Source organism: Bos mutus, chromosome 3 (assembly GCF_027580195.1).
Source record: "Bos mutus isolate GX-2022 chromosome 3, NWIPB_WYAK_1.1, whole genome shotgun sequence".
Taxonomy (NCBI): Eukaryota; Metazoa; Chordata; class Mammalia; order Artiodactyla; family Bovidae; genus Bos; species Bos mutus.
Window position 1 is genome coordinate 79837769 of NC_091619.1, and position 26942 is coordinate 79864710.

Below are 26942 nucleotides of genomic sequence, written 5' to 3' on the forward strand. Positions count from 1 at the left end.
CCTGTTCTAGAATGTTTTAGGATTTCATAGACAGTACAGAGAGGAAAAGGGTAAGAACAGAAAGCTTCTTCCTTTTCCTCTTCACTAGACAGCGTTCTTGCCTGGAGAATCCCAGGGACGGGGGAGCCTGCTGGGCTGCCATCTCTGGGGTCGCACAGAGTCGGACACGACTGAAGCGACTTAGCAGCAGCAGCAGCAGCAGCAGACTAGTTTCAGGGTTTACTGATCTCTCCCTGCCTTTGAACTCCTGGCTAAATCAGACGCCTAGAGTTCTGCTAACACAGAACTTCAGCTACTCAGCTCCTGACTTAGTTGGCTATCTAACACTCAGAGGCATTTTCTCTTTTAGGTTACCTTAGAAAATCAATAATGGAGACAAAAATATTCTGAATTATCAAAAGTCCAATTACTATTAATATTACTTTGTAGTTCTATATAATATTCAATACTGTTTTTCACATGTATCACTTTATCTTTACATTAACTTTGTGAAGTACCTAAAACTGGTGATATCACATTAATTTTACACTTATAGAGACTGCAGCAGAGAGGTTAAATGAATGCCCCATAATCACTGAACCAAATAGTGAGAACTGGATTAGAACCAGTTTCCTACCTTCTTGTACAGGATGGTACTAATACAAATATCACACAATTTTCCACTTTACTTCATACCTACAAATTTATTCATAGCATTAACTGCAATTTTTTCAAACTGATAAAACAAAAGCCTTTAATTAAAAGCAAAGCATTACCATTGTAGAGTTTGGTGCCACTTCTACTGCAAATATGCCGAGGCCTCTGTTGTTTACACAGTTTTCACTCAGCTCATTGTTGACGTGAATAATCACTTTATCGTCTGACTATAAAAAAAGATGTCATAAGTTGCTAGTCCTTTCTTTACTGAATATATACAAACAAAGTGATCATTACAAAACACTTTGCAAGTCTTGGGATAAGAGATTTTCACAGGGTTTTATAGAAACACAGAAACAAGACAGAATATCATGGAAGAAGTTATATTTGAGATGACAGACCATTGATAATAGACAGCCTCTAGGTTGGAGAGAAAACAGAATGAAGCTGATAAATGACAGAAATGTACAAATTAAAGTAGTACCCTGTTAAAGAACCTGCAGTCACTCCCTGATGACTACACAGGGGCAATGCAACATTATAGACTACTTAGATTCATCTCTCAGCTCTTCTATTACTTAGCTGTGTGACCTTTTGCAAGTTATTTAACATCCCTGTGCTTCAGTTTCCTTGTGTATAAAATGTGGATAGTACTTACCTCACTGGGTTGTGAGAAGCAAATGTGTTAAAGTGCTTGGCACATGTTAAGCTCTAAAATGTTATTACCTCATTTTGGTGGAAAAATTTAATTTTCCTTGAGGAAAAAGAAGGAGATGGAGGGTTGAGAACTGAAGGTAACAGAAGTGCAGAGGAGCTGAGGTAAGGTAGTGGCTCTCTTCCACCCTTTTAATCCTAATAAAACAGAGAGGGCATGTGCGCCACACACACACACACACACACACACACACACACACATCCACATAATCAAAAACAAACAAAAAACACAGAGGGCAGAAACAGAAACATGCAGGATCTTAGGAATCGCTTTCCAAAGTGTTATGATCCATTTGAAGATAGCAATCTACTGGATGGGAATCTATCTTATTTCCTCAAGTCTAGACTCCTCTATCTTGTTTTCAATATAACATACATAATCTGGATCCATTCAGCCTGTATTATTTACCTTTCAAATGCTTCTCCAAATAAAGCTCTCTGCTTCTGCAAAGGAGATATTCCCATTCTTTCATTTATAGTTCACATTAAGGCTTACTCATATTTCTCCTTCAGAGAAGGCAATGGCACCCCACTCCAGTATTCTTGCCTGGAGGCTCTTGCCTGGAGAATCCCAGGGACAGAGGAGCCTGGTAGGCTGCAGTCCACGGGGGTCGCTAAGAGTCGGGCACGACTGAGCGACTTCACTTTCACTTTTCACTTTCATGCATTGGAGAAGGAAATGGCAACCCACTCCAGTGTTCTTGCCTGGAGAATCCCAGGGACGGGGGAGCCTGGTGGGCTGCCATCTGTGGTCACACAGAGTTGGACACGACTGAAGTGACTTAGCCGCAGCAGCAGCATATTTCTCCTTACACTGTTTCCTCTGCTTCTAAGGGCCGGCCTTCTGCCTATCTAAATCCTAGTTACCCTTCAAATCCTATACCACATGCTCAAATTACACATCACAGTTCCATTCCTCCCTAATCACAAATCCTTCCCCAACTTCTACAGTCCCAACTAACATCAACTACAAGAGATACAGTTACAGTATAATTCCTATTGCACATACAAACTACTATATAACTATTCTTTGATCTCTTTTGAGAGTATTAATTTTGCCTTTACAAATAGCCCCTAAACTCCTTGAAAGCAGTCTCATGGTACACGTTCTAGTGGCCTGTCTTATGAGTAGGAGAGTTAGTTACATAATATATACTCACGATACTCAGCCGAATCTTAAGCACTTAAAGAAATTTATGACAGGCATAAAAATAATGTAAATCTCATCCAGGAACAAAGACAAATAAACCAATAGTTCTAAAAGCCTAGCTGTCTTGAGTAAGATTTATGAAAATATATAGTTTTTAGAAAACTAAGTGTCTCTGACTTAAAGAATTTATGTGAGCATCCTGTTGACATGCAATATCAATAGTATTCATAGCACAGAAGATGGACAAAGCTAGAAATAACTGGCTTGATAAAAACAGATCCTAGACAGTAGAATATATTTAATTAGATAACATGATGATAATCTGTAGGATTTTTGATACTGAAAAGTCTGGGTTAAAAAGCTGGGCTAATAAAAAGGAATGCATTTGAGTCAGTTCTAGGAAGGTGGTGAACCTAGAACCTCTTATACAGAGTGAAGTTAGAAAAAGAAAAACAAGTGTCTTATATTAGCGCATATATATGGACTCTAGGAAAATGGTACTGATGAACCTAGTAGAGAGAGGACTTGTGGACACAGCGGGAGAAGGTGAGGGTGGGACGAACTGAGAAGGTAGCACCGACATATACACACTATCATGTGTAAAATACTTAGTGAGAACTTGCTACAAGGCACAGGGAGCCCAGCCTAGCACTCTGTGATGACCCAGAGGAGTCAGATGGGGGAGGGGAGGGAGGCTCAGGAGGGAAGGGGGATATATATATGTATGTGTGTGTGTGTGTGTGTGTGTGTGTATATATGTATAATTATGACTGATTTGCTTTGTTGTATGGCAGAAACCAACATAACATTGTAAAGCAATTTTCCACCAATTAAAAAATAAAAGAAAAAAAAGTTGGGCTAAATTCTTTACTTTGTTTATATTTCTTTAAAACATGATGTCTGCTGTTTAAAATAGCTATGTATGTGTGAAGACATTTAGTAACAAACTAAATACTTTGCACCCAGATTATGCTCTATCTTCACAGATCTCCAAATATTTAATTTTCATATTTTAAGAGAAAACTATCTCAAAAAGAAACACAAAAATGAGCATCTCAGAAATAAATATACTTTAAAAATATATAAAAATTATCATGCCCAGTTTGAGTTAGAAACCTGATTAGAAAAAGAAACTAATTATTATAGATATTATTAATGTAATGGGGTTATTTAATTGCTATGTAAGGATAGGGTAAGAAAGAAGATGGAATGTATTAACCATTGCAGTTATGAGAACTACCTCATAACTGATACCTTGTTTTCAATAACTGCTGTTATCCAGGTGTCACGCTTGTAAGTATATATAATTATATTTTCATAGCCATCCATCACTTTGGCATTGCCTTTGTTAAGAACAGATTTACAAATGGCCTTCTCAAGTTGTCCACTGCATGCCTCCATATGGACAGCTTTAATTCTTGGCTTGCATTTGTCTGCATAGATATCAATGACAAATGGGCATGCCTGAAATGAAAAAAAGCACACTCTGTTTTAGTCTTTGGACATAATTTAAATTATTTATTATTAGTATGTTTATCTTATGATTTGGACTTCCCTGGTGGCTCAGATGGTAAAAATCTGCCTGCGGTGCGGGAGACTGGGGTTCGATCTCTGGGTCAGGAAGATCCCTTGGAGAAGAGAATGGCAACCCACTCCAGTATTTCTGCCTGGAGAATTCCATGGACAGAGGAGTCTGGTGGGATACAGTTCATGAAGTCACAAAGAGTCAGATATGACTGAGTGACTAACACAAACAACAAAATCATATGATTTAAGAAGACACTATACTTTCTAGCTTATTCCTCTGATACACATTTAAGAATTAATTAAGTTTAAGTACAATGAGTTGAGTAATAAAAAAGCATGAAATCATGGTTTTTTGGTTGCATATTAACTGATAATGTCCATAGAAAAGGAAAAAAACCTCTTTTACCCAGACCCCTCAATTTGCTCTAAAGCTAACTCATGTCATGTTAGTTACTTAATTTCCTTTCTTAACTTTAAGGTTACAGAAAGAATTCATCTGTAACCTTAAAGAAATTATGGTTATAATTGAAACAGTAGGTGAATATAGAACACCAAAAATAGCGAAATGTAGAAAAATTCTCACAGTTTAAAGTTAGTGTAAAAGTAACTATGAAAATCTAAGATCTAAAGAGATTTTCTGCATTTAGAAATAGATTTTTCTAATTTCTACTCTTTAGTTTTTACCATAGCCTACAAGATGTGCACAAGGTAACCTCTGACTCTTTATACAGCCCAATCTCCTGCTTTAATGTGCTCTAGTTACTCTGATCTTTCAGACCCTAGAAAAAATAAAACCCTTTCCAGTGTTGGATTTCATAGGTAGTGTTCTCTCAGCTTGGAAGAGTCACATCTTTTCAGTGTGTACCTCATCCTCCTCCTTCAAGATTAAGCTTATGTGTCACTTCTGCAGAGAGAGCTGCTCTGGTCCCCCAGTCTCCTTCACTACCCGACTCTTCTCTATTTTGACCACTGGTTTGTTTCCTTCAAAACACTTTTAAATGATTTTTATTAATTCTGCATTTAATTAGCCATCCTTCTTCATGGAATATCTAAGAGGGTAGAATCTTTGACTTATTCACAACTGTAACCTAAGTGCCTCTTTATTGTAAGCTTACTGTATATAGGCATTACAATGTAATTGTTGAGGAAATGAATGAATTCATACACATTGATGATCAACTTTTTATTTGGGGGACAAAAGATAAAAGTCTGAAGTTAGTAGAACAATATAGATTTTTATCTTTTAAACAAGTTTTAAAATAGTTATTGACTCCAACCTTTGGCAAGAATAAAGTTACCTTTTATAAAAGATGGCAGACTAAAAAAATCTTGGACTAGAAGATCTGAGTTTGTAACTGAGTTTTGCCATTTACTAGCTACATAATCTAGGGAAGTCACTTAACTTCTTTGAGGCTTGATTTCTTCACAGAGAAAGTTGGGGATAAACATTGTATTTTCTGCCAAGAGTTGCTGGAGATATCTGATAGGTAATATGTATCAAAAAGGGAAAAAGAGAAAGCTAAGTTGCTTTCGTCGTTTCCAACTCTTTGCAACCCTATGGACTGTAGCCCAACAGGCTTCTCAGTCCATGGGATTCTCCAGGCAGGAATATTGGAGTAGGTTGCCATTTCCTCCTCCAGGGGTCTCCTCAACCCAGGAATTGAACCTGTGTCTCCTGCATTTCAGGCAGATTCTTTACTGCTAAGCTACTTGGGAAGCTCAATATGTATCAAAATATTTCACAATATAGAATTCTAAAAAAATTATAATGACTGTTGTTGGTTTAAAAAGCTGGCTTAAAACTCAACATTCAAAAACCTAAGATCACGGCATCTGGTCTCATGACTTCATGGCAAATAGATGGGGAAATAATGGATACAGTGAGAGACTATTTTTTGGGCTCCAAAATCACTGCAGCCATGAAATTAAAAGACACTTGCTCCTTGGAAGAAAAGCTATGACCAACCTAGACAACATATTAAAAAGCAGAGACATTACTTTGCCAACAAAGGTCCATCTAGTCAAAGCTGTGGTTTTTTCTAGTAGTCATGTATAGATGTGAGAGCTGGACCATAAAGAAAGCTGAGGGCCAAAGAATTGATACTTTTGAACTGTGGTGTTGGATAAGACTCTTAAGAGTCCCTTGGACTGCAAGGAAATCCAACCAGTCGATCCTAAAGGAAAGTCCTGACTATTCATTGGAAGGACTGATGCTGAAGCTGAAACTCCAATACTTTGGCTACCTGATGCGAAGAGCTGACTCACTTGAAGGGACCCTGATGCTGGGAAAGACTGAAGGCAGGAGAAGAAGAGGATGACAGAGAATGAGATGGTTGGATGGCATCACCGATTCGATGGACATGAGTCTGAGCAAGCTCTGGGAGTTGGTGATGGACAGGGAAGCCTGGCGTGCTGCAGCCCATGGGGTCTCGAAGAGTTGGACACGACTGAGTGACTGAACTGATTGATGACTGTTGCATTTTAAAGTACTGAATTTTCAATATTGAATAGATTCTGGCATTATTTTAACCATTTTCCAAGTCTTAGTTATCTGTTTTACTTGATCAAACAGTATCAATATTAAGTTTACCTGTTACTGAACATAAACATCTTAAAAGGTCTTTGTTAAAGACACATTCCCTGAAATTTTTAAATAAAATCTTATCTACATAAAAAAGGTGCCCTTTGTATCCTTTTTTTTTCTCCTGTTCATGGGTTTAACCTTCTATTTACTCTTTTTTTTTTTACCATATTAAGTTAAATAGGAAGCATACAACAAGGAAGAAAACTATTCATTATAAATTGTTAATTGTAAAAATATTAACAATATATAAAAAGGAAGATCAGGAAGATAGGAATAAGAAAACCTAGATTAGGACATGCTACTTAAGTTTTGCACAAAATGTGGCTCTTAGCTACATGTTAGCAAAGATAAAAGTGACACAGAAAATATTACACAGCTCTCAAAATCTAAAGAAAATGAAGTAAAATTTTCCCAGTTCTGAATTCTAAAAAGATTTTATTCATGAAATTCTTTTTTAAAAAAAGAAGCAAAAAAAGGGAAAAAAAAAAAAAAAACAAAAAAACAGACATATATTTGTTCATCAACATTCAATAAAAAAGCAAATTATTGTTATGGTGATATAAGAGCAATGTACTTGCAGGAGGAACAATAAAGAAGTTGTGCTGTTCACATGGAATTCTGCTCAGTGTTATGCGGCAGCCTGGATGGGAGGGGAGTTTGGAGGAGAACAGATACATATATATGTGTGGCTGAGTCCCTTTGCTGTCCACCTGAAACCATCACAACATTGTTCATCAGCTCTACGTCAATACAAAATAAAAAGTTGGAAAAAAACAACAAAAAAGAAGTTATACTGCACTTTGAAAGAGGTTCTGCCTTTATAAATTGATAGAGGGAATGGATAATCTATAATTTTAAAACTAAATTGGGGGATTTAATTAAAAAAATAAGGTAGGAAAAGGTGACACAAACTGAGAGTGAGTTGCTTCAGTCATGTCTGACTCTTTGCGACCCTATGTATGGATTGTTGCCCGCCAGGCTCTTCTGTCTACAGGATTCTCCAAGCAAGAATACTGGAGTGGGTTGTCATGCCCTCCTCCAGGGGAATGTGCCCGACTCAGGGATCGAACCTGTGTCTCCTGCTGCTTCTGCTTTGCAGGCAGATTCTTTACTACTGAGTCACCAGAGAAGCTGGTATAGTAACCTAAAGAATGCTTAACATAAAATAAATTTTGGTTTACTAAAATGATTCAATTAATGAGATTTAACAAACAATCCTAAGCTGTTTCCTAAATCCTAACTTATAACTGATACTTTGGTTAGTCTTTGTGACATAATACCTACTAATTTAATAGGTGGGGTCAAAATGTAGCTCATCTAGAGATTAGATTACTTACATAATATATAATTCAGGAAACTGCCAAAGAAATAGCTATGGTTCCAGAAACCTTATGGGCAAAATCCTCTACAGACATATTCAAACCAATTAGAACACAGCTCATAAGATTATAAATGGATTCTTCCTAGATTATCATAAAGCTTTCTTTTTTTGTTTTTACAAATATGAAAATGTTAGGTCATGCTCTAGGTATATTAACTCAATAACATAGCACATATCAAAGAATCAATGCCCATCAAAGGCAATACCTTAATTGAATAGCCTCATTGTCTCAGAGTACTTCCAGATATCAGTCAAAACTAAATTAGTCAAAATACCTTTAGGTTTTGTATTAATCCTTTAAATAAAATGTTACATGTGTATATCCCCATCATTAATGGAAACATTCAACATTTTTATACCAATTAATTAATTATGAATTATCAGTCTCGCTGAATTACCATTTGCTGGTATAATATTTTCAATGCAACAACTCTATAACCCTTATTGAATAAGGAGAATTTCCTCATTATGATTCTATAAATCAGGAAGTATCCATACTCAGAACAAAATTTTTGGACACTTCAATACCAAATCCTGACATAGTATTGTTTGTTGATGGGGTTATATTAAAAAATAAAAAGGATAATATAGGCTTGACATACAATAAGTAGCCTAGTTTCCTTGTAAAAATCTACTTCCTTACAAGGAAATAGTTTAGCTCAAATGATTAAATTATGGCTCTCTCTAAGGCATATCAAATTACTAGGAGAGTAAAATATATATAAAATAACATCTAGTATGCTCTTAGACTAACTGACCCTTCTTAGGACTGCTTTTGTTGCATCCTATAGATTTTGCTGCATTCTATAAAGAAAGCTAAGCACTGAAGAATTGATGTTTTTGAATTGTGGTATTGGAGAACACTCTTGAGAGTCCCTTGGACTGCAAGGAGATCAAACCAGTCCATCCTAAAGGAAATCAGTCCTGAATATTCATTGGAAGGACTCATGTTGAAGCTGAAACTCAATAATTCTTTGGCCACCTGATGCAAAGAACTGACTCATTTGAAGGGACCTTGATGCTGGGAAAGACTGAAGGCAGGAGAAGGGGACGGCAGAGGATGAGATGGTTGGATGGCATCACCAACTCAATGGACATGAGTTTGAGCAAGCTCTGGGAGTTGGTGATGGACAGGGAAGCCTGATGTGCTGCAGTCCATGAGGTCACAAAGTGGGACATGACTGAGCGACTGAACTGAACAGAGTTTGTGTGGCTGTCATTTGTCTCAAGGTACTTTTAAAATTTCCTCTTTGATTTCATTATTGACCCACTTTGTAGTGTGTTGTTTAATCTCCATGTAATCATTTTTTCTCATTTCTCTTTCTGTGGTTGACTTCCAGTTTCATGGTATTGTGGGTCAGAATAGATGCTTGAAATAATTTCTGTCCTCTTAAATTTGCTGAGGCTTGTTTTGTATCCTTGCATGTGGTCGAGCCTAAAGAATATTCAATGTGCATTTGAAAAGAATGTTTTTTTTTTTTTTTTTTTTGATGCAAGGTCATGAAAATAGCAATTAAGTCTAACTGATCTTTTATGTCATTTAGGATCTCTGTTGTCTTACTGAAGTTCTGTCTGGAATATCTGTCCATTGATGTCAGTGGGGTGTTAAAGTCTCCTACAATTATTGTATTCTCAATTCTCCCTTTACATGTCAATATATTTTTTTTTTAATGCATTTAGGTGCTTCTATATTGGGTGCATATATGTTAATGGGTGTTATGTTCTCTTCTTGTATTGATCCTTTTATCATTATATAGTGTCCTTTATCTTTTTTATGGCCTTTAAAGTCTATTTTGTCTGATATCAGTACTGCCACCTACCCCTGATTTCTTGTCATTTCCATTTGCATGAAATATCTTTTTCCATCCTCTCACTTTTGATCTGTGTGTGTCCTTCACCCTTAGTGGGTTTCTTGCAGGCAGCATATTGTAGGCTCTTGTTTTATTATCCAACTGGCACTCTATGTCTTTTGATTGGAGCATTCAGTCCACTGATATTTAAGTTATTGATAAATATGTATTTATTTTCATTTAAATCTTGTTTTTTCCAATTGATTTTGCATTTCTTCTTTGTTCTTCTTTTTGTTTTTCCTTTTGTGGTTTTATGGTTTTCTTCTGCATTATGCTTGAGCTTTCTTGGTTTTGTTTTCTGTGAATCTACTGAATGCTTTTGATTTGTGGTTACCTTATTTTTCAAGTATGTTAACCTGTTACTATATCTGGGAGTCATATAGGCTCAAACACACTCTAAAAAATGTATATTTTCTTACTCCCTTCCCCCACATTTTATTTTGATGTCCTTTTTTACATCTTCACATTTACCTTTTTGCTGTTTATTGTGGTTATCATCACTTTCACAAATTTTTTTTTATATATACTGCCTTATTTGTGATTTTTCTCTTTTCTGTAGATTCTTATTTCTTTTCTATTTATAGAATAACTTTCAGTATTTCTTTTAGTATAGGTTTAGTATTGCTGCTGTTGCTACTGCTAAGTTGCTTCAGTCATGTCCAACTCTGTTCAACCCCAGAGATGGCAGCCCACCAGGCTCCCCCGTCCCTGGGATTCTCCAGGCAAGAACACTGGAGTGGGTTGCCATTTCCTTCTCCAATGCGTGAAAGTGAAAAGTGAAAGTGGAGTTGCTCAGTCATGTCTGACTCGTAACAACCCCATGAACTGCAGCCTACCAGGCTCCTCTGTCCATGGGATTCTCCAGGCAAGAACACTGGAGTGGGGTGCCATTGCCTTCTCCAATGCGTGAAAGTGAAAAGTGAAAGTGAGTCGCTCAGTCGTGTCCGACTCTTAGCAACCCCATGGACTGCAACCTACCAGGCTCCTCTGTACATGGGATTTTCCAGGTAAGAGTACTGGAGTGGGTTGCCATTAAATACTCAAAAGAATTTAGTGTTCTTTTAGCTTTTGCTTACTGAAAAATTTATCTCCCCTTTCTATTCTAAATAATACTCTTGCTGGGTAGATTATCCTAGATGCCAGTTTTTCCCTTTCAGGACTTGCTACTCTCTTCTGGCCTGCAATGTTTCTGTAGAACCTCATCTATGGAATGTTGCCTACAACCTCATCTCAGCCTGGGAATCAGGCAGTCAACCTGGATGTTGCTCAGGCACCGTGTTCATGGAGCCACCAGTGCAGGACCCTTGTGCAGTTTCACTAAAGCCAGGCACTGGGACCCACCATAGTCACAAAGTTGTGCTCTGTGTGCACAACTATATGTGTGCACAAGGGAATCAGGGCAGACCCCAGTGCTATCTCTACATGTGTACACCCACAAACCCTGCAGCTGCTAACTCCAGACCTGCCCCAGATGTGGAAGCACCAGTAAATCCATGCAGATATTCCACAGGCACTGAGATTATAAAGGTCCTGGCAACATATATCCATCAAAGTTGCAAAGCCGCAGGACAAGGCTGATTCCAGCCCAGCTTCTGAAATCAAGCAGTCCCGGGGATCAGCTCAGATTTCAGCTCTGCCTCTACATGTGGGCAACTGCAGTGCTTACATGCTCCAAGAGCTTGTGGAGGCAGAGCTGCACCCACTGTGAGGTCACTGGAGAATAAGGCTGCAAGGATAGGGCCCCTGCCCCTCCCTTTGCTTGCATAACAACAGAACTTCTATAGTGGACTCGGGCTTTGTTCTGTGCACACTCCCAGTCTCAGCCTGGACCACACTCTAGCACCTTCAAGCTGTTTCCATGTAGTCAACTTTAGTCCTATACCCAGGGCTGTCTGCTGAAGTCTGAGTTTCACCACCGAGCCACTGTGCACACCAGCAGATGCGACCCTCAGGCTGGGGTATGCAGTGAGGTTGCCAGGAATTAATGCTGGTCTCAATCTGTTCTGCCTGCTCCAAGCCAGCTGCTGACTCTCTGCTGAGCCTCTGAATCTCCCCTTCTGCCCAGCTGATCTCCCAGTTGTTGAAGGGGGTTCCCAGGGTGAGGGAATCTTTTCTCTTTCACAGATCCCTCCCAGGGGTACAGCTCTGTCCCATTCTGATTCCTTTTTTTTCACCCTACCAGTACATGGTGATCTTTCTTGTAGTTTTGGTTGTATATGAAGTTTGCTAGTGTCCAGCAGGTAATCTGTGAGAATTACTCCACATGTAGATGTATTTTTGATACATTTGTGGGAAGAGGTGAACTCCACGTCCTTTTATTCTGCCACCTTGATCTCTCGCCCCAGAACTTGTTTCAAATATGTTCAACTGATCTGCAACAACTCACCTCAATAAACATACTTCTGTAAGTCAGCTAGGGTTGGCTCTTCACTTTTGAAAGTCAAGCAATCACAGACAGACTCAAAGTAAATAAATATATCACTGAGTATATCAATCAACCAACAGTCTCATCTGAATAACCATGCTTCCCCAATGCCCTTTATAAATAAGATGAACATTCTGCTTTGTGCCTGACCAGCATAGCTCTCCCTTGCAGTAAGCAATCAATTCAGTTTTGTCTTTTTATTTCAGCTACTGAGTGGTGGTCTCATTATCCTTTGACATTTTCACTGTATATATATATATATATATATATATATATACACATATATATAAATTTTTACTTTTGGAACTTCAAACAATGGAACCTATTACCTATTAAATACATTTTAAAAATTTAAATAAAAGATCTTTATCTCAGAAATCCTTCTTACTTGTGATTTCAAAAGTCAACGATATCAGCAAACGCTATTATCTGCTCTTAACTTAAATCTTACTGTAACTTAATCTTAAATGCTATATCTTCTCTTAACTTAAAATGTCACAATCGTCTCCTCTGTTAAATGGAAGCATGTGTAGCAGACACAATATTATTCACAGATTAGGTGCTGATTTTCACCATGCTTAAAGATGTAAGATTCACTAAATGTTAAAGTAGAATGTAAAAAGTTACTGTAACTATTCACCTCTTATTAATAAAAATGGCAAAAAAATATAGAGAACTTCGCAGAAAACAAATTTTTGAGGAATTTTAAATGATGTCAAAACTAGGAACTTAACCAAAGTCTCAGTACACCCCAAACTTAAAATTTGTTTCTGGTAGTGTTACCCTCCTAGGTTGATGTATTTATAGAAAGGACAGATACTATTTTTAAATTATAAACAAATGTACTGTTATCTAATTTGTGTGGCCTAAAACTCTTAAATCCTTTATTTTAAACTTTATTAAAGGACACAAAAATATAAAATTTAAGAAATAGGCCTAATTTTTATTATTCCTCTGGTTTATGCAAGTCTTATTCAACTTTTATACCTTACATGTTAATAAATAATAATAATCATAGCTAATACATACATAGTGCTTTATAAGAGCCAAGCACTGTTTCAAGTGTTTTACAAATATTAACCCAAGGAGTACCCGTGTGAAAAGACCAGAATTCCAGTTCTCATACAGACATATTCTCCTTATTTTAGGAGGGCTTTTATTCTATTAGGACAAAGAGTCTCTGAAGTCTCGGAATGGAAGCAACTGTTGAAATTTTAGCAACTCAAACAGCCATCACCAATTAAGAAATGTAACTTTTCATATTACCAATCTTTTTCCTGCATATCATAGGCTCAAACTACTTTTGTTCCTGAATTATTAAGATGTTGTGAGCAATTAAATTTCATATAAGAGCTTGCATAAACTAGCAGAAACATACTGTTGCACCCAGGATTCATTTGTATATTGAAGTTCATGGATTTGAGAGCCCAATTCAAAAGTCCTGTGTCAAGAAAATGTTTGTGGGGGAAAATATTATGTACATTACACCCACAGCAAACTTTAAGACTGCTTTACCTCCGTCAGTTCCAGAGCTTTATTGTAGCCCATTGAGTGCAGAGTTACCCAGAGATCACGAGGATCTCCTTCTCGGTCGTTGGCTTCCATCAGATTCAGATCCATAAAGCCCTGTCTTGTTAGTTCATTTTTCTTGGTATCAAAATTCTCTGTCAAAACAACCAAAAGTTTCTTCCTTACATATTTTGTTTAAGTTCATACATTTACTAAAATGGCTATATTATTGTCCATAAATGTTTACTTTGAAGGAGGCCTTAAGAATCTGTGAGCACTATCAAAGTGAAATAAGAATGGCTCAAGGACTTTCCTGGTGGTCCAGCGGTTAACAATCCCCTGCCAATGCAGAGGACACAGGCTCGATCTCTGGTCTGGGAAGATTCCATATGCTGTAGGGCGACTAAGTCTGTGTGACACAACTACTGAGCCTGTGCCCTAGAGCACGCACGCCACAACTTCTGAGCCCACGCGCTGCAACTAGAGACAGACCCCATTCACGGGGACTAGAGAAAGCCTGCGCGCAGCAACGAAGCCCCAGCACAGCCAAAAATAAATTAATTAATAAATAAACAAAGACCATGTTTAAAAAAAAAGAGTGGTTCAAAACATGTTTGAGAGATACTGTTCTAATTTCCCACAACTCAGCATAAGCACTATCACAGTGTATGATTTAGTTTTTCAACAAGAGCTAAAGTCATAAATAGTACAAATATATTTCAAAATTAGAGGAAGTCTTAATTTTTCTGGGTAAATTCCAAGCTGCCTGCTTATCAGAGTATATACTAACATGTATTTTAATATTAGGGTATATACTGGTGAAGCCAGTACTGTATTTCAAAAATTAAAATACTTACTTGCCACTTAAATCCAAATGAATTTGATGTAATATCCCCCAAACTACTGGTATTTCAAAAGGGAAAAGTGAATGGTGCCAGATTCAAGGAGACTATTATATGCTTAACTGCTTTAATTTTAATAGAATTGTCCCCTGGTCCTTAAAAACTGTTAGATAATAGGGAACACTTTGAGTCCATGAATGTCCCACACAAATCTAAGTATGCCCATTTTAACACTGTTTATAAGCAAAAATTCATGTAGAAATATCTATATATAACTCTTGAATGTGACTATGAAATAGATAAAAAATAGCTACTCATTTTGGATTATGTTCTGTTAACTGCCCTACAACAAAGAAAGATTTTATTTTCCAACTCCCATCTATAATATGCCCAAGGAAATGGGTACTCTTATTTGAGACATCTCTTTAATACACGTTACTGTGAGAAAAGAGGCAGAGACATAGCTGTTTAAAACTGGTTGACTGATTAATAGTTTAAAATGCTTAGAGTTTGGAAAGTGATTCATAACTTTTGTAAAGACAAAAAAGGAAATGTAGATTAAATTAGATCATAGAGAGATACAGTAACCACTAAAATGGAAGCTGGAGCTACTAAGTAGAGGAGCAAGATGAAAACATTAATATTTGATATATAATACAAAGAAATAATTACTTTTAAGAATAATGTATATAGATATAATGCTATAGAGACTATCAATAACTAATCTACTTTTAAAACTTAAAATTATCAATTCTCCATTAATCTTTTAAAGTTTGTTAATACCCAACTTCAAGACTTCCTTTAAAGCTACAGTAATCAGGAGAAGTGTGGTATTAGTGAAAGATAAGACAAATGGTTCAGTGGAATAGAACAGAGAACTCAGAAATACCCATACAAATATGACAAAGAGAAAGAGAATCAAAATATTATATCAATAAAGTTACAAAATGATTGCATCTTCCTAAAACTAATAGTCTATTATGTGTTATCAATCTTGTTAATCAAAGTTTAAAATTGTAAATCAATATGTATTTCTTGTTATTGATTACACTACATAAAACTTCAGTTAAAAACACTGTTAGTCAGCTATACCCTAATACAAAATAAAAAGTTAATAAAAGATTAAAAAAAAAACTTTATATTAATAATACTTCTACTTTACTTGCTCTTTAGAAAAATAGATTGATTAGATTCCTCCCTAGCTCACTGACTGCCAAGACCATTTCAAGAACCAGAGGATTAGGACACATTACTACTCCAGTGACAGCAACATGTGAGTTAATCTCTCTCTTGACTACATTCCAACCTTCTCAGACTTCTTGCTCTATGATTTACAGTTGGCTATGGTTTTCCGGCGTTCTCCTTTGACCTTTTAGTCCTTAGATGTAGCCAGTCTTTTTTAGATTCTTTTCCCATAAAGGTCATCACAGAGTATTGAGAATTCTCTGTATTATAGAGTAGGTTCTTATGAGTTATCTATTTTATATATATAGTAGTGTGTATATGTTGGAGAAGGCAATGGCACCCCACTCTAGTACTCTTGCCTGGAAAATCCCATGGACGGAGGAGTCTGGTGGGCTGCAGTCCATGGGGTCACTAAGAGTCGGACACGACTGAGTGACTTCACTTTCACTTTCACTAAATACACAAGCTCTATCCTCTTTTCAGTCTTCTCCCAAGTAACAACTGACTTCACCTCACTCTCATTTTTCTTTGCCCATTTTAGTATTTTTGGCTTCTCCAATGGGACCCCACTCCCATGGATGGAGGAGCCCGGTAGGCTGCAATCCATGGGGTTGCTGAGAGTGGGACACGACTGAGCGACTTCACTTTCCCTTTTCACTTTCATGCATTGGAGAAGGAAATGGAAACCCACTCCATAATGTTCTTGCCTGGAGAATCCCAGGGATGGGGGAGCCTGGTGGGCTGCCGTCTATGGGGTCACACAGAGTTGGACACGACTGACGTGACTTATCAGCAGCATATATCCATGGGTGGCCTTTCTTAATTCAACTCAAATACAAAAAACAAAACAATTCTTAACATACATAAACAACTTCCTGGAAACCTCTTAATATGGAAAATCCCATGGACGGAGGAGTCTCGTAGGCTACAGTCCATGAGGTCTCGAAGACTCGGACACGACTGAGCGACTCACTTTCACTTTTCACTTTCATACATTGGAGAAGGAAATGGCAACTGACTCTAGTGTTCTTGCCTGGAGAATCCCAGGGATGGGGGAGCCTGGTGGGCTGCCGTCTATGGGGTCACACAGAGTCGGACATGACTGAAATGACTTAGCAAGCAGCAGCAGCAGCAGTCTGTTAGCTCTTTGCTGCCCTCTCCTGGGCACAGTTTGGGTCTCTTCACTACTTCAGTCTTCACTATCAGAGCTAAGACAAAGTTTTTTATATTCTAAGCTCCAAAGAACGCAGTAATTATGAGTAAGTAATTTACATTTTCTTTTAACTTGAGTACTATACCAACTACCAATTTAAGAAAAATAAATGTTTAATTTGTTATGATCTACAAACAATGCTACTATTTTTAAACTGTCCTAACTGCTATAACGGAGAAGGCAATGGCACCCCACTCCACTACTCTTGCCTGGAAAATCCCAGCGGAGCCATGGACAGCGGAGCCTGGTAGGCTGCAGTCCATGGGGTCGCTAAGAGTCGGACACGACTGAGCAACTTCCCTTTCACTTTTCACTTTCACGCAGTGGAGAAGGAAATGGCAACCCGCTCCAGTGTTCTTGCCTGGAGAATCCCAGGGACAGGGGAGCCTGGTGGGCTGCCGTCTATGGGGTCACACAGAGTCGGACACGACTGACGAGACTTAGCAGCAGCAACTGCTATAATATTCAATGGAGAAATTTGATATTTCACTTCTTAAGGATGAAAGGGTATATATACGAATATAACACACCCATTAAGAAAAAATGCTTACCTCTGCAGACAGCCCAAGCATCTTCATCACACTTCTCACCGCTTGTTCTCAATTCAAAAAAATTATATTCTTCAAGACTAAGAAGACCATTTCCGTCTAAATCAATTACTTCAAATATATCTGATAAAGTTGACCTAAATTGAAAAAAAATAGCAAATTATTTGTCTCTAAGGCAACTAGACTGAAGAAGGTTTCGATGAGGATAACTTTCAAAAGGAAGTTATATCAAGGCATTAAACAATATTTGTGATGAATTCATCAATGAAACAGAAACAGACTCAGGCACGGAGAATAAACTTGCGGCTGCCAAAGGGGAGGGAGAGCTGGGGGGAGCTGGACTGGGAATTTGGAATTGATAAACAACAAGGTCCTATTGTATAGCACAGGGAACTATACTCAATATCTTGTAATAAACCATACTGGAAAAGAATAAAATAAAAACAGTATTTGTGAATGACAGAGTTAATGTATCCAAATATACATTCTACTTTGTCTAGCATTACATGACATAATCAAGCTTCTAAAGCAACCACAGTATCTTAACATGTAGCAGGAACTCAAACAGAAGTTCCCCTTTTCTTTTTACCTATCTCCATCTTTCTTCCTCTCTATTGGTAGCCAGATCTTACTTACATATTTAGAATATGGGAGAACCACCCTATTTGGATTTCATATTAGACAGTTATCTCAGACAATAGTACAATTAGCAGGACCTATTTCTAGTGGAGGAGAAATCAGTAAATTTGTAACTAAAGTTGACTTGCCAACTATACGGAATCCAGAAATAAATGGCAATCCCATTCAAAACCTTATGAATAGAAGGTCACAGTCAGATGCCTAGTGGATGAGTTGAGCTACTGATTAGAAACTGGGGCTGGGGTTTGCAGCTAGCCAAAGGAAAGGATGGAAGGCAGGCTACTGATCCACATCCAGCCTAGTGTTATACCTCTGACTTTAATAAACAAAACTTACCTAAATTCCTTTGTAAGAAATAATTCCCCTGTTTCATCTCTGTATACAAGTTGGGCTTCTTCTGTTATTGGTTTTACTTCTTTTCTTAGCCTGCAGCCAGTTGTGGAAGGAACTAACCAGTAAATTCCAGGTCCTAGTTCACCAGTCCACCCAAACGTCTTTTCTCAAAAGAATTTTTAAAACAAACAAACGCCATGAGTCTTAATGACTTTTAATCATTCTTATGAAAGAGAAGCATTAGAAACAGTTTTTTTTTTAACCAATATTCACCAATTCTATTATGGTTCTATCATTGTTTTACAGGCTTCAAACTCTTTTTGTTAATGCTAAATCCAGTAATATTAGATGCAGTTCTTTATATATTTATAAAATAACTAAAATTCTAATAGGTTAGAAGTTATACAACTTCTAAATCTTCCCAATATTCTTCAAACATGCCAGTGATGCACTTAAGGGGAATAGTTTTAATTTTTTTGGCTGTTTTTAAAATGGGATGTTGGATAATCTTGCTACCCATACTCTTTCATACTGAATGATTATAGCATGAAAGATTAATGTGTATTTGGAAAAGATCTGCTATATTTTATGCAAATTTCTGGTATATTTTATGTAAAGTTACATAGTTCATATAAAATGAATGAATATTAATTTAATATACTCACTTGAAGGTAGTGGACTTTATGAAACAAAGCAAATTGTGATTCTATAAAATTTTCTAGAATTTAAAGTATTTTTAACATTTAACAGCATTAAGGGAATTCACTAAGTCCTAACTAAAGTTTCTAAAATATAATACTATGTACTTTATCCATTAGTATTAATAACTAGTTATGAAATATTTGTTATATTGAAAATGGTCTTAAAATACTATTTTGAGTTTTGACTGTGTGCAAATATTTCAACAGGAAACAAAGAGAAAAAACTTTAAGTAATTTTTCTGGGTTATAGTTGCCTAATATGATTCATATTCCATTCAATATCATGATAATCCAACTCTGTGCTCCGACCAGTAATACTGAAGAAGCTGAACAGTTCTATGAAGACCTACAAGACCTTCTAAACTAAAACCCAAAAAAGATATCCTTTTCATTACAGGGGACTGGAATACAAAAGTAGGAACTCAAGAGATACCTGGAGTAATAGGCAAATTTTGCCTTGAGGTACAAAATGAAGCAGGTCAAAGGCCAACAGAGTTTTCCCTAGAGAACGCACTGGTCATAGCAAACACCTTCTTCCAACAATACAAGAGAAGACTCTAAACATGGACATCACCACATGGTCAATACCAAAATCAGATTGATTATATTCTTTGCAGCCAAAGATGGAGAAGCTCTACACAGTCAGCAAAAACAAGACTGGGAGCTGACTGTAGCTCAGATCATGAACTCCTTATTGCCAAATTCAGACTGAAATTGAAGAAAGTAGGGAAAACCACTAGACCATTTAGGTATGACCGAAATCAAATCCCTTACGATTACAGAGTGGAAGTGACAAACAGATTCAAGGGATTAGATCTGACAGAGAGTGCCTGAAGAACTATGGACAGAGGTTCATGACATTGTACAGGAGGCAGTGATCAAGATCATCCCCAAGAAAAAGAAATCCAAAAAGGTAAAATGATTGTCTGATGAGGCCTTACAAATAGCTAAGAAAAGAAGAGAAGCTGAAGGCAAAGAAGAAAAGGAAAGATATACCCATTTGAAAGCAGAGTTCCAAAGAATAACAAGGAGATAAGAAAGCCTTCCTCACTGCTCAGTGCAAATACAGGAAAACAATAGAACAGGAAAGACTAAAGATCTCTTCAAGAAAATTAGAGATACCAAGGGAACATTTGGTGTTGGAGAAGACTCTTGAGAGTCCCTTGGACAGCAAGAAGATGGAACCAGACCATCCTAAAGGAAATAATCGAATATTCAGGAAGTCCTGAATATTCATTGGAAGGACTGATGCCAAAGCTGAAACTCCAATCACTTTGGCCACCTGATGCAAAGAACTGACTCATTTGAAAAGACCCTGATGCTAGGAAAGACTGAAGGCAGGAGGAGAAGGGGACGACAGAGAATGAGATGGTTGGATGGCATCATCAACCCAATGGATATGAGTCCGAGTAAACTCCGGGAGTTGGTGATGGACAGCGAGGCCTGGTGCGCTGCAGTCCATGGGGTTGCAAAGAGTTGGACATGACTGAGCACGACTGAGTGACTGAACTGAACTGAACTGAAAGGAACATTTCATGCAAAGATGGGCACAATTAAGGACAGAAATGGTATGGACTGAACAGAAGCAGAAGATACTAAGAAGATGTGGCAAGGATATACAGAAGATCTACACAAAAAAGATCTTCATGACCCAGATAATCACGATGCTGTGATCACTCACCTAGAGCCAGACATCCTGGAATGCGAAGTCAAGTGGGCCTTAGGAAGCATCACTACGAACAAAGCTAGTCGAGGTGATGGAATTCCAGTTGAGATACTTCAAATCCTAAAAGATGATGCTGTAAAAGTGTTGCACTCAATATGCCAGCAAATGTGGAAAACTCAGCAGTGGCCAGAGGACTGGAAAGGGTCAGTTTTCCTTCCAATCCCAAAGAAAGGCAATGTCAAAGAATGTTCAAACTACTACTGAATTGCACTCATCTCACACGCTAGCAAAATAATGCTCAAAATTCTCCAACAGTACATGAACTGTGAACTTCCAGATGTTCAAGCTGGATTTAGAAAAGGCAGAGGAACTAGAGATCAAATTGCCAACATCTGTTGGATCATCGAAAAAGTAAGAGAGTTCCAAAAAAGCATCTACTTCTGCTTTACTGACTACACCAAAGCCTTTGACTGTGTAGATCACAAAAAACTGTGGAAAATTCTTTAAGAGATAGGAATACCAGACCATCTGATCTACCTCCTGAGAAATCTGTACGCAGGTCAAAAAGCAACAGTTAGAACTGACATGGAACAACAGACCGGTTCCAAATCGGGAAAGGAGTACGTCAAGGCTGTATATTGTCACCCTGTTTATTTAACTTATATGCAGAGTACATTATTTGAAATGCCAGGCTGGATAAAGCACAAGCTGGAATCAAGACTGCCAGGAAAAATAGCAATAACCTCAGATATGCAGATGACACCACCCTTATGGCAGAAAGTGAAGAAGAACTAAAGAGCCTCTTGATGAAAGTGAAAGAGAAGAGTGAAAAAGTTGCCTTGAAACGCAACATTCAGAAACTTAAGGTCATGGTATCCGGTCCCATCACTTCATGGCAAATAGATGGGGAAATAATGGAAATAGTGAGAGACTTTATTTGGGAGGGCTCCAAAATCACTGCAGATGATGACTGCAGTCATGAAATTAAGATGCTTGCTCCTTGGAAGAAAAGCTATGACCAACTAGACAGCATATTAAAAAGCAGAGACATTACTTTGTCAACAAAAGTCTGTCTAGTCAAAGCTATGGTTTTTTTCAGTAGTCATGTGTGGATGTGAGAGTTGAACTAAAAAGAAAGCTAAGTGCTGAAGAATAGATGCTTTTGACTGCAAGGAGATCAAACCAGTCAATCCTGAAGGAAATCAGTCCCGAATATTTATTGGAAGGACTGATGCTATAGCTGAAGCTCCAACACTTTGGCCACCTGATGTGAAGAACTAACTTTTGGAAAAGACCCTGATGCTGGGAATGATTGAAGGTGGGAGGAGAAGGGGACAACAGAGGATGAGATGGTTGGATGGCATCACCAACTCAATGGACATGAGTTTGAGCAAGCTCCGGGAGTTGGTGATGGACTGGGAAGCCTGGCGTGCTACGGTCCATAGGGTGGCAAAGAGTTGGACATGACTGAGTGACTGAACTGAACTGAATATGATTCAAATATAAATATATGATTTGTAATTCAGATTTTATTGACAGAAAATAAAAGTTTAATACAGTTTAAAAGAATTCACTATTTGTATGAATTAGCCATATTTGTAAAAATCCAATGTGAACAAAAACACTGGAATTTTACTATTATTTATGTAATATGTACTCTAAAACAAGATGGTAGAATCCCAGATAAACCTACCTTATACAAATTCTTTTCCATCATAGGATATTTATAATTAGTGCCAAGATATTTGTATAGGAAAACACTTTATTTTCCTGTTGTATGAAAGAAAACAAAATGACATCCCTACGTACCTTCTACGGAGAAGGCAATAGCACCCCACTCCAGCATTTTTGCCTGGAAAATCCCATGGACGGAGGAGCCTGGTGGGCTGCCGTCTATGGGGTCGCGCAGAGTCAGACACGACTAAAGCGACTTAGCAGCATGTACCTTCTAGGTGCTTTCTGGAGCCCAATGGCTTCCTATAAAACCTAGGAGTTGTCTCTGTCAAATATATTAAACCTAAGAACTGAAGCATTTTCTAGTTGTGTATAAAGTAAAAGTGAGTCACTCGGTTGTGTCTGACTCTTTGAGACCCCATGGACAATACAGTCCATGGAATTCTTCAGGCCAGAATACTGGAGTGGGTAGCCAGGGGATCTTCCCAACACAGGGATGAACCCAGATCTCCCGCATTGCAGGCGGATTCTTTACTAGCTGAGCCACAGAGGAAGCCCATATCTAAGCAAATAGGTATTTCTGCTTCAGCACAGAATTTATTGTTGTTTAGTGGCTAAGTCATGTCCAACTCTTTTGTGACCCCATGGAGTGTAGCCTACCAGACTCCTCGGTTCATGGGATTTTCCAGGCAAGAATACTGTAGTGGCTTGCCATTTCCTTTTCCAGAGGATCTTTCTGATCCAGGGATCAAATCTGTGTCTCCTGCACTGCAGGCAGATTCTTTACCACTAAGCCACTTGGGAAACCCTCAAATGCAAAACAAAGTTGCTCATCCAAATTCTCGATTCAGCCCTATTTCTGCTCTCACAAGTCAGAGGAATGATAATCATACTAAAGTGACCATGTCCTATGTTGGATTATAAGAAGCAACCCAATATAAGTGAGGGCTATTTTGAAAATTAAACATTGACCAAACTCATCTTTTGGAAATCATAATCTTTTAGATTGGCCAGATATAAACTGATATCCATGTGTGAAAAACAATTCTTGCTGTTTCCTAACATACGTTCTCTGATGAACCTCCTTGTCTCCACGTATAAACTTGAATTGCCATAGTTGGCAAATGCAAAGTCTTTCATGGGCACAAAACTCTTCTTAAAGAAAATAACTGTGAAACTAAAAGTAAAAATCCTTTGTAAATATGACATATTACAGATAAACAGAGGAGTAAACAGTAAAGAGGTAAATAGAAACTCATTCAAATTTTACTACAGGCTTGCTATGTACTAAGATTTTTATATATGCAATATCACAAGAAAGTAATTTTAGACAAAACAAAGTAGGAAAGCCATTGTTTTAGACAATGTTTTTTATCTTGAACTTAACTATGTAGTCAGTTTTGAAGAAGAGTTTAGTCAAAACATTAACTTTTGTCATTTTATTTGTTTCTTGACTATAACTATTCTTGTCTGTTAGGAAGCCGACAATAAAGACTTTTATATAACATTCCATCAGGGAAATGTTTGTCTGTCGCTGGGCCTATATAAAGATTAAATATGATATTGCAGTAAGCTCTTGAATAGTATTATTCATGCTACTGTGTAGCAGATGTATTTTGTATTCCTCATAAAATAAATAGCCACATTTATGTATCTGCCTCACATATTTGGCCTCTGAGTAAATATATAATTAGAAAAGATCAGAACAACCCCATGGGCAACATACAAAATCATTTGAAAGCATTTCTTCAGATCAATCTATTTTTAGACCCTCTAATATGAGGAAAGCCTGAGGATATGAAGTTTTTCTTTTTTGCAGTAGTACTAGAAGTAAGACAAACATCTAGAGGAACTTTTTCAAAGTTGAACTGCTTGAATTAAGGGGAAAAAATTCCCTGGCAACAATCATTTTTATTGAGTATAAGAAAAAAATGTTCACATGTGGGGGGGGGGCATCAGGGTATCAGAAAAGATGAAAGTGAATTATAATGTCTCACACAACGTAAAAGTTATAAAGTCAAGGCTGCCAATAAATCCTCAATTTTTAAATCTCAGCAAATTAAAATCCTTCACAATTAATAAAAACATATGAATAATGATAAGAATTGTATTTACCTTAATTGAAAGGGAAGAAAAAAAGGTTAAAGATATATAGAAAAACTATTATTTTCCCCAAACTTGAGATCATATTATACTTTTAACTATACATTAGAAAATAAACATGTATACTTCTCTATTTCGTAGTTCGGTAAAATACAGAAGTTGTAGATTTGCTTGACTTTCATTTTCCTTAAGAATATACAAGGCAGTATCAACTGACAACCAAGGGGATGGTTTTCCTATAAACAAAAAACCCCAAACATCTTAAAATAAGCAATCACTACTTAGATCTTTCCTATTTTAAAAAGAAGTTAATGGTTTCTTTCCCCTTTGAATTATTTTTTTTAAATTCACATCCATTTTTATATGTAAACATCAAAAGACTTTCAATAAGACATATAACTATACAAAGTGATCTTGTTAGAAACATTCTGCATATATACACCTCTAAAAATCATAAATTTTAAAAACTCATTAGAGAGCTAAGGTTGCAACGCAACCAAGTAGACTGAAATCCAAGGAAAAAACAACCCATTCAAGAAGGGACAAGATACAAGTACTGGCTCACTTGTAAAGGAGCATAGGAGGAAAAGATGTTAGACATCATTCATATCCCCTGATAGACTTTTCCTAGGAACATTAGACTCATATATCCAACTGCCTATTTGACATTTCTACTTGGATTTCTATGCCTAAAACTATCCAAACACCTGAAGAAAAAACTGTCCATCTATAGTCTTCTCTATCTCAGGTAAGAGACAGAGAAGAGTATCTCAAACCAGTTGCTCAACCCCCCAAATCCTGGAATCATCTTTAACTTCTTCCGTCCCTCCTGTGTCATAAACAAGCTTCAGGAAATGCTATGGTTTGACCTTCAAGATACATCCAGAATCTTCTACTTCTTATCTCCTTTGCACCTCCGTTCAAAGCAAAAGCATTCTTTGCTTTCTCCTGAGTACCCTTCAATCTGTTTTCAATATACAACCTGACTGCTCTTGCTAAAATGTCAGAAAATGTTCCATCTCTACTCAAAATCCTCTAATAGAGTTGAAAGTTGGAAGAAAGCTGCTCCCATCCTAACAATAGGAAAAAAATGCACAAACTACAAAATCATAGCATTTCTTAAACCCATAAGATATGAGGTCACAGGATTACCATGAAGTCTGAAATCCAAGGAAAGACAGACCCTTCTAAGGAGGGATGAGATGCAAGCATGGCTGATCTGTGGGGGCACAGAGGAAAACAAGATGTCAGGCATGGAAGTGGAAGAGAGAGCGCAGAAGAAACAAAGATTCAACATTTTCTAAAAACAATAACCAACATAAATCCAAGAAACTCAGGGCTTTCTAATAGGATAAATACCAAAAAAATAAACACAAACAAACAACAACTTAAAAAATAAACTTCTCCAAAATTCAAAAACAGCATCAACAAGAGAAACAAAAAACATCAAGACACATATTCAAACTATTGAAAATCAAAGATGAAGAGAAAATCTTGATGGCAGCCTCCGAAGGGTTTTTCATTTCTATTTCTTTCAGAGTAAAAGTCCAAGTTATGGACTTTTACAACATTATGGCAAAAAACAAAACTCTACCTGGTTTTGTCCTTGTTTCTCCCTTGTCTTCATCTCTTACCATTCTCTCCTTCCCTACTTCATTACAGCCACTCTAGCCACCTTGTTCTAACACCAGGCGCACTCTACACCTCAGAGCCTCTGAACAGAGGATTCCCTCTACCTGCCCCTTGCTCTTCATCCATCCCTTCCGCCACCCCTACATCCACTAAACTTGCTCCCTTGCTTCATGTGGAAGACAGCAAAAAATGGCTGCTCCTGTCTGCATTCACAGCCCTTTGCAATGTGATTTTGCAGCTCTTTCATCAAGAGATCAAATCTATTTCTCCACCTTATAAATCTGTACTTGCCTTGTGATTTGCTGTGAACAACAGAGTAACAGAAGTAATGTGCCGGTTCTGAGCCCAGGCCTATGCTGCTTCTGCCTTCTCTCTCAGATTCCTATTATACCATAAGAACAAGTCCAGGCTAACTTACTAGAGGATTAGAGACTACACAAGGCAAAACCAAGTTGTCTCAGCTGAGGCCCACACAAAGAAAAGAGCCCAATCAAGACCAATTAAAGCCAGCCACCAGCTATCCTGCAGCTGATCACAGTGGTATGGGTGAGCTCCACAGAAAAAAGCCAAGCTCAGTTCAGACCAAAAAACTGTTCAATAGACCTGCTCATGAGCAAACAAATGTTAATT

General features: G+C 37.4%; 1 protein-coding gene across 2 annotated transcripts in view; it reads right to left on the reverse strand.

Annotated features, from left to right (window-relative positions):
• The window catches only part of EFCAB7 (EF-hand calcium binding domain 7), a 56229-nt gene that overhangs the window by 602 nt on the left and 28685 nt on the right, over positions 1 to 26942 (reverse strand). The window contains exons 8-13 of one of the 2 annotated variants that reach the window (XM_005899845.2): positions 24807 to 24916; positions 18540 to 18697; positions 17568 to 17701; positions 13783 to 13931; positions 3755 to 3964; positions 756 to 863 (exon numbers count right to left, since the gene is read on the reverse strand). In XM_005899845.2, coding sequence (XP_005899907.1) covers positions 756 to 863; positions 3755 to 3964; positions 13783 to 13931; positions 17568 to 17701; positions 18540 to 18697; positions 24807 to 24916 — 869 coding nt within the window. The remainder of the gene's footprint in view (positions 1 to 755; positions 864 to 3754; positions 3965 to 13782; positions 13932 to 17567; positions 17702 to 18539; positions 18698 to 24806; positions 24917 to 26942) is intronic. The other variant, XM_070367905.1, reaches the window with a different exon arrangement.